This window comes from Capsicum annuum, chromosome 4 (assembly GCF_002878395.1).
Source record: "Capsicum annuum cultivar UCD-10X-F1 chromosome 4, UCD10Xv1.1, whole genome shotgun sequence".
In the NCBI taxonomy this organism is placed as follows: domain Eukaryota; kingdom Viridiplantae; phylum Streptophyta; class Magnoliopsida; order Solanales; family Solanaceae; genus Capsicum; species Capsicum annuum.
The window spans coordinates 63,288,575-63,309,760 of NC_061114.1; the positions used below are offsets into that span (position 1 = coordinate 63,288,575).

Consider the following 21,186-nt stretch of genomic DNA (forward strand, 5'->3'; position numbering starts at 1 on the left):
AGAGTTTGACATTTGCATTAAAGTGAAGGAAAAGGCAAAATATTCTAACCCTGTGTGATCCTCGATAGCTCTGGTAAGTCGTAGCACCTTCTGGATGATTTCATGTTATCTACAGACCATTAATTCGCTCCAAGTTCAAGAACGTCCAAGGAATTCACGCTAGGGAGCTACGTGATCTTCAGGAGTTGACTAGAAGGTGCTTGGAGAGATACTTTCATGATTCATTAAACCAGCAGCGCATTTGAAGGCTTGGAGTTTGAGAAGATCATGCCGGTGACAGGAACACAAAATGGATATCCATACACCATACTTGTGACACCAATTACACTACGGAAGAAGTTGAAGAGCAAAGGAGCAAGAAAGGGCTGAAGGAGGACAGAAAAGGCTAAATATCACTTTCCAGGGAGCACACAATTGTGTAGTTTGCAGAAACATGTCCTGAGCTGTGCACATTTACAAACAGAAACGCACAATTGTGCGCGGGTCAGCAACTGAGCCTTTAAAAAGAGGACTGCAAATGGGACGCTAAGGCCTAGGCTCGTTTTTGTTATTGAATATTTGAGAGAATAGAGCTCTTCTGAGAAAGAAAGGACTTTTTAGTCCGAGTTTGACTCATCATTGTCTATTGTCAAAGAATTGGGATTCTCGAACGAAGGTAATTAACTGTCTTCTTATATCTTGGTATCTTGGTTCTATTTTTGTCGTACCCAATGCTTCAAGGTAATTTCTTTCTATATTGGGTCCATTATTTTAATTAAATTTGGTGTAAACTTATAATAATTTGATATCATGTTTCCACTTGTATCATCAAACCCATACTTAGACAAAATAGGTAATGCACGTCCATTATCCTATTACAGAAAATTAGACTGACAGTTATTTATACGCGCCTTAATTAAATTGAATTAACGAAAGCATATTTGTGGCCTCAACCCTTTGCCCCTAGAATCTTTACAAGATAGGAAGAAAATTTGTCTATTGATAGGAAAACAAGCAGACTGACAGCTTTAACACAACGAAATCCATCCTTTTTTCTGAGAAATGGCAAGTGTATGATAATGTAGCACCAAGGTGAGGTCAGAAATACTTACAAAGTGCCAGAACAATATCCATCCTACCTTAAAAGGTATTCTTTGATATACTAAACTACATACTATCAGAATAAAGGTTTCAATAGTACACAGTGAAATGCAGTAATTAGTCGGCCACTGGATAAGTAACAAAAAAAAAAAATTCACCTTTGGGTAGAGGATGACCAGGAAGCAGGTGTTAAAGTTTTGCCAGTACCAACATCTCTAATTCATGCATATTTACGACAAGAATAAACTAAGCATGTATTTGCAAAAGCAAAGTGATAAGTCCAGCGCTAAACAAGACTGCAAACCTTCAACTTGGTAATTGATCAGAGCCTTCAAGTGCTTTTGCAGCTCCTATAGCTGAGTCTCTTCTATTAATGACTTGTCGAAGCTCATCAACCTTATCTTTCAATGTGCCAACATTAGAATTGGTCGAGTGAACCAACTTGTTTGCAGTCTCCAGCGCAGTACATAGCTAGAAAGCAATAAAGAACAAGAATGTATTAGTAAAGTCAAAACATACAGAGAGACAGCTTTAGATTCCCTACCCCCCCTCCTCTCTTTATTTTTCTTATTTTTGGATAAGAACAGATTTAGAGTCTCTTTAGAGATATTGAAAAAACATGAGGATGAGCCAATGCGTCAACTATAAAAAGGAAATTGTGTGACCAACAATTCCATCTGCTTATCACCCATTTACCTATTTGGTAATTACAGATGCAATCTGTAAGCAATATGAAACCAATACTCCATGTCAAATATGAATGGATGTGAATGCTACAAATCGTAATGCCACTGGATTCAATTTGGGGAAGATCTAGTGGAAGATACAGACTTACTAAAAATTATATTCTAGGGTTTTATGAAAAACTCTCTAGTGAAACTGAAGTGTGAACTCTGGAAACCTAGATGGGAAGATGAAAGTTTAAGGAAGCTATCTAACGAAGACAAGGAGTGGCTACAGAGACCTTTCACTTTGGAAGAACAGGAAGTAGTTATCAAAACTTCTAAAGGTGATGAGGCCCCTTGGATCCGATGAATTTAACATAATGTTCATTCAAAATGTTGGCCTACTGTTAGAATGGATGTCTGGAGGACAGTGGAGGCTTGTCATCAAAAAGGAACTTTTGTCAAAAGTCTCAATTTGACTTTCATCACATTAAAATCCCTAAGAAGAAAGGGGCAGTGGAGGTCGACTTTTGAACCATCAATTTGTTAGCAAGTGTTTATAAAATTATTGCAAAGTTGATGGCAGAGAGACTTGAGCAGGTTATTGATAAGCTGGTTTCACCAAGTCAAAATGTCTTCATTAAAGGAGGACAGATCATTTGTAGCTAGATTTTGTTGATAAATGGACTGAGTGGATCCATTACTGCACTTCAACAGTTAGATTTTCCATTTTGATAAATGATGATCCTTATAGCTTTTTCAAGGCAGGAAGGAGATTAAGGCAGGGTGATCCGTTATCACCATATCTCTTTGTTTGGGTGATGGAAATCCTCTGTTTAATGCTTCGGAGGCAGAGGTTTTGGGATGGTTTAAGGGCCTTTGCATAGGAAGCTACAGAGAAGAAGAATTGACACTTCCTCATAGTCTTTGGGCTGATGATACCCTCCACTTTTGTAAGGCCCAAAAAAGAATTATTTTTGCATCTATGAGGGGTGCTGTTAAGTTTTGAAGCAGTTTCTAGGCTGAGAGTTAAATCTATCTAAGAGTACCAATTTCAGCATAAATTTAATGACTGCATAGAGGAATTAGCTGACATATTGGGGTATGAAGTGGACAATTTCCCTACAGTCTATTTAGGATTGCCACTAGGGATAAAACAGAAAGACAAAAGCATTTGGCGAGGAGTTTTTACAGATGCACAAGTTGACTGCTTAGAGGAAACAATATATATCCTTTAGGGGTAAACTCATTCTCATTAACAGTGTACTAGATGGAATGCCAATACACTATGTCACTATTTTCTAAGCCTGCAGCGGCGGAAAAGAAACTGAAGTCTATTAGAAAACACTATCTATGGGATGGTAATGCCCATAAAAGAGAGACTCATTTGATTAAATGACAAGTGGTTAGCTCAAAATAAATGACAAGTGGTTACAAAAGAAATGAAAGGGGAGGCTTGGGAGTGAGAAATCTAACACTACATGATAAATGGTTATAGAGATGCAATATGATGGTGATGAAATCTGGAAAAAGGCTAACTAAGGCCATTAATGGAAAGATGGAGGGATAGAGACAGTCCTGCTCAACTGAAAACCACAGGCGGAGTTTGGAAGGATACTAATGGACTCTGGGAAGATTTTTTGCAGCACACAAAAATAGGTGAGAAATGGGGCCAGAATAAAATTTTGGACAGTCAGGATTGGAAACTCTGGTTCGAAGAGTAGAGATCCAGATCTTCTTATTTATTTTGTAGTTAAAGATGGGTATGTCTCCGCATCAAGAGTGTGACCTAGTGGCCAATGAAGTGGGTGGAGAACTTGAGGTCTCAGGTTCAAATCCCAGCAGAGACCAAAAAAAAAAAAAAACATTATGTCGTGGATTTAGTCGAGGTGAGTCAAAATTGGCCCGGACACCATAGTTATCAATAAAAAAAAAGAACTTAAATGATAGGTGGAAGGTTTCTGTCAAATGATTCAACATAGGAATGGCAATGGGGCGGGACTGGGTTTAGGCTATGCTGGGCAGTTGCGGGTTTAAGGATATGCGGGGGCGTGGCGGGTTGCGGGTCTATGTGGGTTCAAACAAAACAAAAGCTAAAAAATAGTAATTTTAAAATCTTGCGAAAAAAAAATCACAAAAATATATTAAACTAACAAGTTTTCTGTAGAAAAAAGGGATTTTTATCTAAAAGTTTCATACATACAGATTCAACTCTTTTCATGTCCCCCTATTCCCAAACGGTAACAGAATGATATTAATAATATGAAAAAAAAAATGAGCAGAAATTAAAAAAGAAAATTATCTATGCTACTCACATGAAAATATATCTACTTCTTCAGAGGTAGAGGTATGGACTGCGTACATCCTACCCCCCAGACCCCACCAGGTGGGAATACACTGGGTTTGTTGTTGTTGTTGTACTCACATGAAAATATAGAATAAATTCAATAACCAAAACTTTCCTTAATCTAGTAATTCTATTTTGAAAGTAAAGCAAACTATGCGGGGGGGAGCGGAGTGGGTTTATGCGGGATGGGGCAGGACGGGTTGAAAACACATCAAAATGCAATGTGGGGTGGGGCGATGCACGTTGAAAACTTTGTGGGTTAGTTAAGGCTCAACCATCCCCTCATCCACCCCGCCAAGCCCCATTGCCATCCTAATTCAATGGTTAGGTTCAGTTTCAGTTGATCAGAATAAGGAATATTGTTTGATTTGGGTGAATAGTAAAGATAAGATGTTCCCTGTTAAAAGCTTGAGTCACAGGAGATGAACAGAAAAGTCTGAATCAATTGATTTCGACTTTTCCTTGCCTTTGTTTGAAAACCTAGATCGACCTATTTTGTAGATAAATTTAGTTCGTTAAACGGAGACTGAAAGTTCAATAGAAGAGGACTTTTCCTTGCCTTTGTTTGAAAATCTAGATCGACCTATTTTTTAGATAAATTTAGTTCGTTAAAGGGAAACTGAAAGTTCAATAGAAGAGAGAACTCCAATCTCTTCAGCTTGTTAAAGGAAGACCGAAACCTTAGAGTTCAATGGACGAACGAACTCCAACCTCTTGTTTTTTACTGAAACTATGTACGTAGTATTCTTCATTATCTTGTTTTTGACGCGTATTATTCCTCATATCTCCTTTTAAATAGGAGTCTTACTACATCAATAGAAAGCCTAATCCTTATGAAACTAGGAAACATAAAACCCCGTTCTAGAATAATCAATTGAAAGCCTAATTAATCCTTGTGAAACTAGGAAACACAAAACCTATTCTACAATTATAAATAAAGCTACTTAAATATAAATATAATAAATGAAACTACTTAAAATATAAATAACTAATAACCATATTCCACGCATCGCAGCTTCCACTTATCAACAATAGCTTAATACTAAAGTTCTCATATCATGGGGTTCTTCGTAGCCTTGGAAGATGATATGGAGAACCAGAGCCAGTCAAAGCAGCCTACTTATGTTGGGCAGCCACCTGAGAGGCTAGTTTTAACTCAAAATAGTCTTCAGAAAAGAGGCTTCATGTTATGTAGCAGATGTTACTTGAGTGAAGAGGAGCGGGAATCAGTGGAACATCTATTTCTACATTGTAGAGTTTCAAGACTGTGCTGGGAACTATTTCTAAACTTTACTGATGTATCATGGGTGATGCCTCTGAAGATTAGGAGCTTACTGGATTGTTGGCAATACCAAAGGATTTCAAGAAATCTGAAGCAGATGTGGAAAATCATCCCCATATGCATTTTGGAGACTATCCGATTGGAGAGGAACAACGCTTGCTTTGAAGGGAAAAGGAGACACATATCTAGAATTAATAATAATTGTCTACAGAACTTATACATACTTCTGGTGTAACTGCTGTATGGTAGATAGTTTGGATCAGTATATGAACTTCTTGAGTTTGATAGGAGGGATCACTTTGATAATCTATTGTATGATATGTTGTTAAGTCATGTATGTTTTGTACCTTCTTGGTACTTTATAAATGAAACATGACCTTCTCAAAATAATAATAATAATAATAATAATAAAGTATCCTACGTATCCTCTATAACCTCTCTTATGAGATCAACTTCTATTACCTCAAGTGTGAGATGCGCCCATGAATGATCTGTGCCAGCAAGTGCCTTGTTCAGCTGCTCATACTTTTCCTAAACAATAAGCAAAACATTAACTTACTATGTGACTTAAGCAAAGGAAGAATAATACCAGTGCATTCAGAAAGAAACATGACCTCCTAGACATTATGCTATAGCAAGTAGTGCTATTAAAGCGGTCATATAAAAGCAGAGTGTTCCGTTCCGAAAGAAAAAAACCGTCAACGTATACTATGGATAAATTAATCTTCCCCCATCAAGGCGCAAACTATCCTAAGCCAGGCTGAAGTAGTAAAAAAAGTGAGTAAAACAAAGTCCACTGTTTCACCATATTCTATTAAGACTTCATAATAGCTGATCAAAATCAATTGCTAACAACATTCACAAAGTAGGTTTTGGCGACGTTCTACGGAGATTTTGATGTGTCAAAAGATACCCTCTTTCAGTTATTTTCTATATATCCTTCCATCATAGCCTAATTTTCATCATCAAGAACCAAACATTTGCAGGAGAACCTGTAGCCCTTAATTGCCATAGGATAAGAAAATTGTCGACTTATAGCTTGTTTGGCCAAGCTTATTTATCCCAAAAGTGCTTATTTTTTCTCAAAAGTGCTTATTTTAAAAAATTGAGGTGTTTGGCTAAGCTTTTGAGAGAAAATAAATGCTTTTGAGGAGTAGCAAAAACAATTTTCATAAGCTAAAAAAAACAGTTTCTCCCCAAAAGCACTTTTTGAGAAAAAAAGCATTTTTGAGAAAACAACACTGAAAACACAAACTGCTTCTCACCAAAAATATTTTTTTGAAAAGTACTTATGAAAAAATACTTCTTAAAATAAGCTGATTTTAGAAGGTTGAACAAAAAGGCTATTAGTTAAAGCATTAAGAAAGCAATTGATATTGAACAATGTTGTTTTCACTTTTCACAAAAATCAAAGGTTTATTTTATCAAATTAACCTTATTAATTATGCTTTGAAAATACAATTTTGAAAATGCACTTTGTATAGTCATTTAATGATAGAAGCAATATTAGAAGAACATAATAAATTCCCTTGATTTCACAAATGGAACAACTAAATTAAAACAAATACTTTTAGAAAGAGGGTCAACTATTTTGAAATGGGGAATAGTAATTTGATATCTTAAATACAACAATAATATACCCAGTATATTCCCACCAAGTGGGGTCTGGGAGGGTGAGTGTACGCAGTTCATACCATTACCTCAAAGGTGAGATAGAGTCATAGAGAGGTTGTTTCCAATGGACCCTCGACTCAAGATAAAATAATCTAGAAATGAAATATTAAAAGTACAAGATACAATAGAAATTACTACACTCAATAATACCATAAACAATACTCACCAAGTAATCCAACAAATGATACAACATCCTGAAATAATAATAGTAGTATAGCTACGGATAACAAAACCCTCCTACTACTAGCACTGCCGCATTCGTTCCTACTATCCTTCTATCCTAATTCGTCTCCTCTACACCTTCCTATCTATGGTCATATCCTCAGTAAGCTAAAGTTGCTCTATGTCCTATCTAATCACCTTCCTCTAGTATTTCTTCGGTCAACCTCTACCTTGCATGAATCTATCCCTAGCCAACCTCTCACACCTCCATACAGAAGCATCCGTGCCCCTCCTCATCACATGTCTAAACCATCTCAACCTCGCTACCCTTATCTTAGCTTCCACCGAAGCCGCTCTCACTTATTCCCTAGTATACCCATTTCTAATAACCTCATTTCCATCATATCTTTCTTAGCACATGCACACATCCACCGTAGCAGTCTCATCTTCGCGACCTTCATATTTTGAATGTGAGACTTCTTGATAGGCCAACACTCTGCCCATACAACAAAGTCGGTCTAACCACCACTCTGTAGAACTTGCCTTTAAGTTTAGCAGATACCTTCTTATCACACAAGATTTCAAAAGCAAGTATCCATTTCATCTGCCCTATCCCAATTTGATCAATCTCTCCATTTCCATTTCCCTGAATTATAGATCCCAGATTTTTAAAATTATCTCTCTTTTGGATGGAATGAGTATCAAGTTCTACAATCACATCAGACTCGTGCGACACCTCCTGAAGTTACGCTCCAAATATTTCGTCTTAGACCTTCTCAACCTAAACCATTTAGACTTTATATCTTAAGTAAAAATATTATACACAAAATTAATTTAATAAAATTTAAAATTAATTAAACAAATATATTACATTAGAAAATAATTATGAATATTAGATTCTTAACAAATAATCTTATATAATTTATAATATGTTAAATTAAAAATATTATATAATATAAATAATAATATAATAATAAAAAAGTAAAATAAAGGAAAAAAATTAGTGCTATCTCTAAATGTGGGAGAAACATTATTCATCCCTTCAAATATGGAGTATAAAGGGTCAAATGAAGGGCTGTTGGAAATGCCCTTATAGATGTGCAAAATAATGTCAAATGGAAGGAAAAAATGAAAATTGGGTGAGATGATTTTGCCATGTGCTACACCTAATCACATCAGAGGGAAAATCTAACCTAACATCATTCAGAATAAATGCAGAAACAGAAAAAAACATTTACAGATATGGTCGAGAACCTGGAAGAGCTTGTTTAGATCAGAAGGTTGAAGGCTGGAATCGTAGTCCGGTGAAGGTGTTTTGATTGAAAGGTGATCAACGGCGGCATCACTTTCTCCAACATCACTCAGCAGATCACCGATGCATAACAATGGCCCTCCCACTCCTCTCATTTCTCTTGTTCTCCCTTCCCCTTTGTATGAACCTGCCATCAAAATGGAGTAAAAAATGAGTTGAGACCTCAAGTCTTTAATTAAAAAAATGGAGATAAATAAATCCCACAATATTATTATTAAGTTGAAAAAATAAAATTTTTAAATAATTGAAACAATTATTTGATAACTATATTAGTTATCTCAATAATATTAAACTTATCAAATAACTTTACGAAATTATCGAATAACTTTGATAGTTCTTAAACAACTTTGCAAAGTTATCGAACAACTATCAAAATTACACGATAACTTTGTAAAGTTGTTCGACAACTGTGTAAAGTTATTGGAGTGAAAATATTTTAAAAAAAAAATTTAAAAAAAAATGTTCCGTTTACCTAATTTTTAAAACTTAAAGTAACTTAAATGGAAATTTTGTTTGTCTCTTTTAATTCAACGTCCCATCAAAATAGCCCTCTATTTATTTAAAATAGCACATTTATAGGTCCTATCAAAATAGCATATTTATAAAAAAAAAATTAAGAAAATAGCATACTTAAGACTATAATTACAATAAATATAACACTTTTATAAAATTATAGTTCATAACAAAGTGATATTATTTTGCCCATTAACTATTTTACCTTTTCCTATTTTCACTTCACTATTTCACTTCCCCCAATATAGTCATATCTTCGAACTTTTTTCAATCTTATTTTTTATTATTTTATTTTTTATTTTAATTTCATTTTTTTATTTTTTCCTTTCCACTTTATTTTCTTTCTTCTATTTCTCTTCTTTTTTTTTTTTTTTTATTTTTTTCTTCATTTTTTTTAATTTTCTTTTTGAAGATGATTATCTTCATGATCTTCAAATTTCTAAATAAAATATCATTACTGTTTTTTTATTCTTTCACTCTATCTCTAACTTTTTTTTCTTGTTAATTTTTTTATCTTATTTTTATCAGTTTATTGTTTTCTTTTTTTTTCTTTCTGCTTTATGTTCTCTCTGTTATTTCTCTTTTTTTTCCTTTTCATTTTTTTTTCCATTCTCATATCTTTTTTTCTTTTCCTATTTTCGTTTTTTTCTATTTTTTTATTTTTTATTTTTATTTTTACACTTCCATTTCTAGCTTCTATTGCTCTTTCTTGTTTTTTTTTTTCTTTTTTTTTTCTATTTTTGTTTTTTTTTTTAATTATTTTACTCTTCTATCTCTAACTTTTATTTTTAAAAGATAAATATGTATATCACATACACATATTCAAAAAAATATATAAAATACATAACCATACAAATCTGGATATATATTTATAGTACAAAACATAAATATGTATCTGCATATGTATTTACAGAAATACATATCTCGCTCATATGCATATATAAACATATAGGACACAAAATCTCTATAACAAAAAAGACAACTATATACATATACATATAAATAATAAAAAAATATATGATACATATCTTAAACAGTAAAAAATACAAATAAATGCATATGGTACCATCTAGAATGACATATAACAGTTCAAAGATAAATCCAACGTCGTACAAAAATACATATAGATATGCATTTATATACACAAAATATAAATACATGCATATGCCCCCAAAAAATTTATAATACATTTGCGACATAATACATCTGCGTAATTGTGCTTGCACTACGCATATCTTCTTATTCAAGTAGATACCACAAATATTCTTATGACAAAAAATCATGTACTGCTTCTTTGATAACATCGCCTTAATACGTTCTTCAATATCATTGACTGTGTGGCATCATATATGTGGTGCAAACCTTGAAAGTACTCTTGCCATGAATATATGATCACACAACACCTACAGAACAAAATAATGACATAAATCTATATTACATGTACTTTTCACAAAAATATAATACAAAATACATATTATGCATATGTTTTCTTTTACATAATATATATTAAATTACAAAAAAAAATCATATAACTCTGCATATGTATTTACAGAATACATGTCTGATCCATATATATATTACTATACAAAAAATACAAATATGACTCTGATATGTATTTATGAAATACATATCATATTCATATTGAACAGTAACAAACATAACTATACTATATATCTTCACATGTATTTGAGAAATAAAAAAGTGACTCATATAAAATAAGAATATACATATGGATTAGGTATGTATTCTGTAAATACATATGCAGCGCTATATGTATTTTGTATGGTGTTGGATTTGTCTTTGAACTGTTCTATGTCATTTTAGAGGATAAAACATGTACTTATTTGTATTTTTTATTGTTTAAGATATGTATCATGTATCTTTTGATTACCTATATGTCTATATATTTAGTTGTCCTTTTTGTATATACAAATGCATATTCATATGTATTTTTGTACGGTGTTGAATTAGTCTTTGAATTGTTCTATGTCATTTTAGAGGATAACATATATACTTTATTTGTATTTTTTACTGTTTAAAATATCTATCATCTATTTTTTATTACCTATATGTATATGTATATAGTTTTCCTTTTTGTTATAGAGATTTTGTGTCCTAAATGCTTATATTAACATATGAGTCAGATATGTATTTCTATAAATACATATGCATATATATATATATATATATATATATATATATATATATGTTTTGTACTGTAAATACATATGTAGATCTATATATCAATTTATTTTGTATATTTTTTGAATATGCATATATGATATAGATATTTGTCTTTTAAAAATAAAAGATAGATATAGAAGAGTAAAACAAATCTGAAAAAAAAAAAAGAAATGAAAAAGGGGAAAAAAGGAAAGACAAATAAAAGTTAGATAGAAGCATAAAAATAAAATTGAAAAAAATAAAAATAGAGAAAAAGAAGAAGAAAATAAAAATAGGAAAAGAAAAAATATACGAGAAAGGAAAAAAAATAAGAAAACGAAAAATAAAAAATAAAAAAAGGGAAAGAAAGTAGAAATAAAAGAGAGAAAATAAGGTGGAAAGAAAAAAGAAATCAAAATAAAAAAGTAAAACAACAACAACAACAACAAACCCAGTATATTCCCACAAAGTGGGGTCTGGGGAGGGTAGAGTGTACGCAGTCCATACCACTACCTCTTAAGAGGTAGAGAGGCCGTTTCCGATAGACCCCCGGCTCAAGATTAAAGACAGTATACAAAAGCATCAAAAGCAAGGAACATGATAAAATAACATAGGTACGACATCCACAGAAGATTGTACATTGCCAAACAAAGAACACCAAAGTCCACCTAATTACTGGTTACGACTCATCCACACCCTTAGCCCTCTATCCTAATGTTTTTCCTCCATATCTTCCTATCTAGGGTCATGTCCTTAGTCAACTGTAAATAGTCCATGTCACTCTTAATCACTTCTCTCCAGTATTTCTTCGGTCTAACCCTACCCCGCTTGAAACTTTCCAAGGCCAACCTCTTACACCTACGAACTAGGGCATCTGTACCCCTCCTCATCATATGACCAAACTATCTCAACCTTACTTCCCGTATTTTTTCCTCTACCTTCTCCTGAATAATATCATTCCTAATCCTGTTAGCCCTTGTGAAACCACACATCCAACGCAACATTCTCATTACCGTTACTTTCAACTTCTGGATATGAGAATTCTTTATCGGCCTATACTCCGCTCCATACAACATAAAAGGTCGGATTGCAATTCTATAGAATTTGCCTTTTAGCTTGTAGGGCACCTTCTTATTGCATAAAATACCTGAAGCGAGCCTCCATTTCATCCAACCAGCCCCAATACGGTGAGAGACATCCTCGTTTATCTCTCTATTCCCCTGAATCATAGATCTGAGGTACTTAAAACCATCCCTCTTGCAAACCACCTAAGAATCCAACTTTACTACCACCTCATTCTCGTGCCTCGAGTCACTAAACTTATATTCCAAGTACTCCGTCTTGCTCCTGCTCAACCGGAAACCTTTAGAATCCAGGATTTGTCTCCAAACCTCCATCTTATCATTAACCCCTTATCGCGACTCATCAATCAAAACTATATTATCTACGAAAAGCATACACCAAGGCACCTCGCCTTGTAAATTCCGCGTCAATACATCCATCACCAAAGCGAATAAAAACAGACTAAGAGTTGATCCCTGGTTCAACCCTATTAAGACCAGGAAATGTTCAGAATCTCCTCCCATAGTCCTTACCCAAGTCTTCGCCCCCTCATACATGTCCTTAATCGCTCTGATGTACGCCACCGGGACCCCTTTGGCCTCCAAGCATCTCCAAAGAACCTCCCTAGGGACCTTGTCATACGCCTTTTCCAAGTCAATAAACACCATGTAAAGATCCCTCTTTCTCTCTCTATACTGCTCTACCAGTCTCCGCACAAGGTGAATTGCCTTAGTCGTAGAGCGACCGGGAATAAAACCAAATTGATTCTCCGAAATAGGCACAATCTTTCTCAACCTCCTCTCCACCACCCTCTCCTAAATCTTCATCGTGTGACTCAACAACTTAATACCCCGGTAGTTATTGCAACTCTGAATGTCACCCTTATTCTTATATAAGGGAATCATCGTGCTCCATCTCCATGCCTCAGCCATCATTGCTGACTTAAAAATATTGTTAAACAAGTTGGTCAGCCACCTTAACCCTTCCCCGTTAGAGAATTTCCAAAAATCCACCGGAATCTCATCGGGCTCCGTCACTCTGCCCCTTCGCATCTTGTGAGTAGCCTCACTGACCTCCTTTACCTTAAAACGCCGATAAAAGCCAAAGTTGTGACACTCCTCAAAAAGCTCCAACTCTCCTAACACAACACCTCTGTCCCCTTCATCATTCAAGAGCCTATGAAAATATGACTGTCATCTTTTCTTAATGAGGGTGTCTTCCATCAAAACTCTGTCATCCTCTCCCTTAATGCACTTCACCTGATCCAGATCGCGACCCTTTATCTCCCTAACCTTGGTCAGCCTAAACAACCTTTTCTCCCTGTCTTTCTCCTCTAACCCCTTATATAAACTCTGAAAAGCTTTTGTCTTAGCAGGTGTAACTGCTAGCTTAGCATTCTTTTTATCTAACTTGTACTCTTCTCTGTTGACCCGCTTCTCTTCTTCATCCTTACTCTCAACCAACTTACCGTAAGCCGCCTTCTTCGAATCCACTTTCTTCTTAACATCTTCATTCCACCACCAATCCCCCTAAAACCGGCCAGACCAACCCCTCTAAACACCCAACATCTCCCTAGCAGACTCCCTGATACAACCAACAGCCCTATCCCATATACTAACCACATCCCCCCGTACTTCCACACCCCCTTCGTCTTCAACTTTGCCCCTATTTTTAAAGCACTATTCGGAGTCAGACTACCCCACCTAACTCTAGGTCGACCCTTCCTACCCCGCCTCAACTTGCCCTTCTTGATAGCCAAGTCCATCACTAGGAGTCTATACAGGATCGCAAGATTCTCACTCGGGATTACCTTACAATTCTTGTACAAAGATCTATCTTCCTTCCTAAGCAGCAGAAAGTCAATCTAGGTCTTGGCTACCCTACTACGGAAAGTAGCCAAATGCTCTTCCTTCTTCGGAAAGCTGGAATTCACTACCACCAATCCAAAGGCCCTCACAAACTCCAAGAGAGCAGCTCCCTAGTCATTCCTAACCCCAAACCCAAAGCCCCCATGCACATTATCGTACCCTAACTGCAAAGACTCGATGTGCCCGTTGAAATCCCCTCATATGAAAATGTTCTCCGAACTAGGCACGCCTCTAACCACCTTATCCAAAACCTCCTAAAAACTCTTCTTCTCCTCGTCGTCCAGGCCCACTTGTGGCGCATACGCACTACAAATATTCAAAGTAAACCCCCCCAAAACCAACTTGATAGTCATAATCCTATCACTAACCCTTTTTACCTCCACTACCTGCCCCCTAAGATCCTCGTTCACTAATATGCCTACGCCATTTCTATGCCTATCACTACCTGAATACCACAACTTATACCCATCTACATCCCCAGCCTTGGAACCTACCCACTTGGTCTCCTGGACACACGTAATATTAATATTTCTCTTTCTAAGAATCTTAACTAATTCTATCAACTTACCCTGCAAGGTCCCAATGTTCCAAAATATCAACTCTCTTATCCCCTCCCTTAATACCTCGCACTCCACATCTCGAACCTAACCCAACACCAGCCCCCGAACCCACCCCCAGCCCACCAAGACCCCCAGGACATGACCCTATTCTCCCATGAGCCACCCAAGCCACTACTCAACACAAAATATGGCAAAGGCTAAAATAACAATAACAATAAATGGCACACGTAAAGCACAAAATGCAATCAAAATTCAAGCACAACAGATACTAGAAAAATTTAAAAAATGAAATAAAATTCAAGAAATAAAATTCAAGGTTAGAATTCACTGGGATATATAGAAATCTCATCACGGGCACGCACAAAAAATACAGTAATATCTACCTCTAAGTAAATCGGGCACCATTAAAAACACAAGTAGCTGAAATAACAATTACCAAGAACTAGACTGTAAAGAGTATGTACAAAGTAAAGTTCAGATGTCACCAGGGTTCTACGCATGCTGGTCACGGTAATTTTAAAGTAGAAATTGGTTGCCGGAAGTAAAAAAGTAAAATGATAAAAAAAACTAACAAGAAAAAAATTAGAGATATAAGAGAGTGAAAGAGAGAAAAAAACAGTAATGATGCATTGATGCTTTATTTTGAATTTTTGAAGATCATGAAGAAAATAATCTTTCAGATTTGAGTTTGATTTGAAAAATGAATCTACTCATTGAAGTAAGAGTAATTTATGAATCTAATCTAGTAATTTATGGAAAAAAAATTTATTGCTTTCTTAGTTAACTCAATTGATTTGAGTAAAAGAAGGACAGTAAATGTTGTTGTGTATGTATTTTAGTAGCAACACTTTTATAAAATACAAAATACAACTTGCTATTGTTCGTAATTATGAAACAACTGTTATAAAAGTCCTAATTATACCTATAAGTTTGCTACTTATGAAAAATTTCCTTTATAAAATCACAATAACAATTTAAGTTTGAGAAAATGGTTTAAGACCCCCAACCTATACTCGAAATTCCAACTGCACACTCAACTTTGTGGAGTCTTATAACCCTCCTGAACTGTTTAAAACTAAAATTATTACACCCCTAAAAATCCACAACCACATCTTTATTGAAGGGAGAAACTCACGCGTTTTAACCAATCAATTTTATTTTTTTATTTTTTAATTATTTCCCCCTCTTATCTTCCACCATTTTCAATTTTACAAACCCAAATTAAAATTTCATCATTCTCAACAAATAAAACATCAATATTCTTGAATCATCACCTAATCTATATCATCACATGGAATTAGACAAACAAAAATAATTAAATTCCCAACAGTCTCTTAGATACAACATAATAATACACCCTCACTCTTTCCTCAATAACTGCAATAATTTTTTGGCTAGTTTTGAGTGTGGATATTTAAGAGATCAATTGCTTGAATTTTGATTAATATGGCAAGGAGTAAGTACCCAATTGTCATAGGCCAAAAATCATTTGATCGGCTACCACGTGGAAACTGCTACCCAATTGTATTTTTATTCTTTATTTCTTAATTCCATTTCAAATTTGATAAAATAGGTGGGAGTGGGAGTGACGGTGGCATCTAATAGGGTGGTGATGGTGGGTGAGATGAAATGCATAATTTGAATTAGAAGATTGGATTGGATTGAAGTGTGATAAAAAATAACATGGTATTGATAATACAATGTTGTCTTAAAGATTCTTAATTCTTGAAATTTCGACAAGATTTAAAAAAAATAGGCAATGAAAAAAAAGAAAAGGTTGAAGATTTATATGGGGATGAAAATGGAGGATAGTGAAGAAGTGGTCAAATGGCAGAGATGATGCTGGCCGCTGAGGCTACATTGGTGGGATGGTGGTGGAGAGATTTTGGGTATGGTGAAAGAAAGAAGAAATAAATTAATAAATATGTAGTGTATATATGTATATGTGTATGTGTGTATATAGTTAATTTTAATATACAAAAGAAATATTAAAAATAAAGTTTTAATATTTTTTTTGTGCTCTCTCTCTTAAATAGAGTGAAACACACTCTCATTGCCATATCAATCTTTAGGGGTGTAATCATTTTACTTTTAAACAGTTCAAGGGGGTTATAGGACTCCCGTAAAGTTGGAGTGTGTAGTTGAAATTTCGAGTGTAGGTTGGAGGGGGCTTAGACCATTTTCTCTTTAAGTTTACTAAACTTCATAAAATTTCTATTATTTATTAAAATTATATTTTTTTGCTTTCACTCAAAATACTCGATACATATATTTCAATCTCCATTTTTACGGCTACTATCTTTTGAACCGACACATGCTCTATCAATGATGCAATTCATGCTCCATCTTCTAATTTACAACTAAATATCTCCAAAAAAACATAATTTTGTTAAGAGATAATACCCAATTACACCCCTGAACTATACCCAAAAGGGCTATGCCACACCTCAACTTAAAGAGGGTCCTATTACCCCCTGAACTAATTAAAAGTGGAATTTTCATCCCTTAGTACCTATATGGCACATAGGTGGAACTTACGTGGCACAACACACTGAAGTGTCCACGTAGGCACATGTGTGTGCCACATAGGCACCAAGGGGGTGGAAATTGCACTTTTAATTAGTTCAGGGGGGTAATAGGACCCTCTTTAAGTTGAGGTGTGGAATATCCCTTTTGGGTATAGTTCAGGGGGGTAATTGAGTATTTTCTCTTTTGTTAATAATGTAATTTTTTAAAAATATTCTTCTCCATATTCAACTTCTAGAGTCATTCTTCTCCTTTTTTTTATGTGAATTTTCTTCTTCAACTATTTGCACAACTTCTGATTCTTTTTTATGATAGAGGAGATTGCAAAACATTTTTCTTGATTATATGAATAACCATCTGTATTATTGTTGATCGATGCTTTTGAAGATGTTGCGATGAATCAGAGCTTGAAAATTAGATTGTTGTTATCTGGAGGCCAAGTTCCTCGAGGATATATTATTATTTCTGAAATTTTCGGTTCGATCATCATTGAGAAATTTACGTTAGTTTAATTATTGTGAATTTTTCTCTTTTTTTTTATCAAATTTTGTAATTTTCGATGGTAGATTACTTGCAGATTCATTGCAAGAGAAGCACAATGTTCGAGATACATGTTTATTAACTGAAGATACATAATTTAACATAGTTTTATATGTATATTGCATATGCACATTCTTGTAGCTGGACGTCTGATAATTTTTTTTGATATGTATCTCTTTCATATATATGTATAGAGTTAGAAGGAATTTGTATGTATCTCCTTTAAAATATGTATCTATGTGCCTGATACATATTTTTATTATGTCTTTTATACTTTTTTATTTCAAATCTTTTTTTTGTATGATGATAATGTCTTACCATGTTATGTTTTTAATGAATAATCAATTTTTGTATCTCTTTTTCAGGATCTAAAATATGTAATCGATGATATTCTGCAACATCCGCTAAGGTTTGACAGCTCCTGCAATGCCATGTTTAAAGAAGATTTTGAATAAATTCTGTCAAAAGAAGTAGTTGAGATGTTTAGTGAGAATGAAGTTGCAAAGGCGGAGAATAAATATTTTAGTGACAATAAAGATCCTCTGAGATCAAAACACAACTTCATACCACCAGAAAAATGATTGTTATTAGTTATGCAGTTATTTCTAGTTTTGAGATTTTGATGAATAATATTTGTTGGAAACAATGATTATTATCCTTACATCAAACATGTTATCAGATACGTTTAATTATTTTACATTAAGATGATAATACATCAAAATTATATATTAAACTGATTGTTAAGGAGTTTAATAATACTATTTAATTTTTTTTGTGGATGAGATATATAATGCCTTTCAACTTTAAAAATCGCTCTATTGAATTGTAATGAAATTAATTAGTTTCTTGAATTTGTCTATTAAAAAATATATTTGTTTTACAATACAAGAAAAATATGTATTCGTAATAAAATGTTCGGTATGACATGACACACATGGTATATTTGAGATAAATAAACTAACTTATAAGACAAATTTGACACATTACTATATTTTGTTGTATATAATTCATAGTACTTTACGTAGAAACTGAATTTAGACATAGGAGATGAGTGTACATACATGTTTAACCATACATATAAATACATTAGTAAAGTTATATTTATGTAGCATATACATAATTAGATGATGAATGATAGTTTACAAATGTATCCGATACATACATTTGTTAAATGTGACTTTGTCTCTAACAAATTGAAATAGTGCTTAATCAATAAAAAGAATAAAATGTGTAAATGGAACTACCGAATTAGAAATACTTTATCATCAAAACACTAAGTATTTGTCTTAGTCAACAATTCAAAAACATCAGTAAATATTGTAAAAAAAATTTAATAATCAAAGAAAGACTCTTCAAAGTTGGACATAACCAACAAAACTACAACTATTCAACATTAGTCACGTCTTCTTCTTCTGGTGGTATGAAGTTGCATTTTGGTCTCAAGGAATCTTCATTGTCACTAAAATATCCATTATTCTTCTTTACAACACCAATTCTCACTGACCATTTCAATCACTTCTTTTAACAGAATGACCCGACCCAACCCGAGGCCTTATTGTAATGGGCGTCCCAAGTCCGATCGGGATTGGAGACCACCCCCGTTACCCAACCCAACCTTTAGCTGCCTGCCCTGAGTTGGTTGAATTTCGAACACATAACAAGATAGCGTAACTATCCAATTTACAAACTCTGGGATTGGTCTAATACCAAAACCGACCAAATTGAGTCCAATAGTCCCATACCAACCGTCCAACCACACCAAGCCAAACCAAAATCATAAATCTGATTATAACCAAATAAGTTCCATTAATAATTAAATATATAATACAAAAAAAGGATGGAACAACTAATAATACAGTCAACTCGAGTTAACCCCAATACCAATACCAATGCTAAGGCTAACACCCATATCGATTCCACCCATTTCAACTCATAGCAGTTCCACAAAAGCTTTTAACCAAAGGAATACAAAAATACGATTGGGATATGCCCCCAACCATAACCAAAACCAAAACTAATATCCATAAATAATCCAAAGTATGAAATAACATCCATGAAATGGAGCTTTTCGAAAAGATGAAATCTCACCACTTTAATCCAAAACGGACCCCCGAAGTTCGAATGCTAAGCAGGAGGAGTAGAATGGCCGATTCTTGCATCGCATGGGGATATAGCCGCCTGAAGACGGGTTAGCGGGTAAACGCTAGTATGAACTTATCATAAGGATAAAATAATGCCATTTAAGGAAACCAAGTAAAACCATCCATATGCACACAACCCATACACACATACACATATATATAGCCATGCCAAAAAAAAAACTGGGTTTAGCATGCATTCAAAACCTTTAACCTGGGTATGTAAAGCTTAACTATCTTAAAACCACCCATAGGCTATATGGGTCTAGTGTAATCCTCTAAATGGGTTTCGATACGTGTAGCCGCACGAACCAGAGATATCATAAGAGTTAGGGATTCCCATGTGCCCTTCAATCTCCATGATACATATATATAGTGTACCTAGAGAATTCTCGTGTACCTTATAAGTATCATATAAGGTCGCCATGACATGCCCCTCATGTCGGCAAACATGAGTTTTCAGTGTTCATCCATTGGACTCCCACCTTCACGATTAACTTTTATACCCCGTCATTATTGCCCAATTAAAACTATTTTCCAGCCGAACCATTATTCCATTATTATTAACTAAAGCTATTAGTAGTGGTATCGTCATACCGACTATAAATTGCAAGTATTGTCCTTAGTCAAACCTTTTTATTGTCAAGGGATTCCCATGTATCCATAGACCCTGTCATCCAATTAACTTAAAGGATTCCCATGTATCCCATAAGTATTCATTATCATATTAACTTGGGGGATTTCCTTATACCCCACAAGTTGGGGTGTACATAGGTCGGGTTGGTTTGGTTTTCTATTGAAAAAAACCAAACCAATTATGTTGGTTTATTAAAACTATAAATTAAATCAAACCAACATAAAATTGGTTTTTTCGGTTTAGGTTTTAGTCGGTTCTTTCAGTTTTTTTAGTTTTTTTTTGGTTTTTTTTTATAATATTTATTTTTGACAATTATATTGTGATTGGAGTTTAGATCAAGTATGTTTTCACTCATCCACTAATGAAAAACTACAATTATAAAAAATTGAGGAGCGAAAAACTCTCTTGAAACTAAAAAATAAGATGAAGAGTGAAAAGTTTAGGTTTGAAGTTTACATTGGATTTTGGATCATTTTATTAGCAATTAATGGATAAATATTACAACTTAAAGGCCCAAATATGAATATATATATATATATATATATATATATATACATACATACATACATACATCTACTTTCTAAATATTGAAAATTAATAAGACTAATTGAAAAGCATTTAAAAAGTAGATTATAATTAATATTTTATGTATAAAAA

The 21,186-nt window shown here is 34.1% G+C and overlaps 1 protein-coding gene across 1 annotated transcript; it reads right to left on the bottom strand.

Annotated features, from left to right (window-relative positions):
* Positions 1–1,006: 1,006 nt before the first annotated feature.
* LOC124898156 lies at positions 1,007–8,967 on the bottom strand. The gene is made up of 3 exons (XM_047411831.1): positions 8,465–8,967; positions 5,837–5,905; positions 1,007–1,551 (listed from the first exon to the last, which is right to left on the bottom strand). Exons 1-3 carry the CDS (start codon positions 8,654–8,656, stop codon positions 1,387–1,389), a joined length of 426 nt encoding a protein of 141 aa, XP_047267787.1. The 5' UTR covers positions 8,657–8,967; the 3' UTR covers positions 1,007–1,386.
* Positions 8,968–21,186: the final 12,219 nt, after the last annotated feature.

Coding starts and splice junctions, on each gene's coding strand:
- LOC124898156 (XM_047411831.1), bottom strand. CDS start 8,656: ATGGCAGGTTCATACAAAGGGGAAGGGAGAACAAGAGAAATGAGAGGA. Junction 5,906..8,464: donor ATCTAAACAAGCTCTTCCAG/GTTCTCGACCAT, acceptor CTTATTGTTTAG/GAAAAGTATGAGCAGCTGAA. Junction 1,552..5,836: donor GGGCGCATCTCACACTTGAG/GTAATAGAAGTT, acceptor ATTGCTTTCTAG/CTATGTACTGCGCTGGAGAC.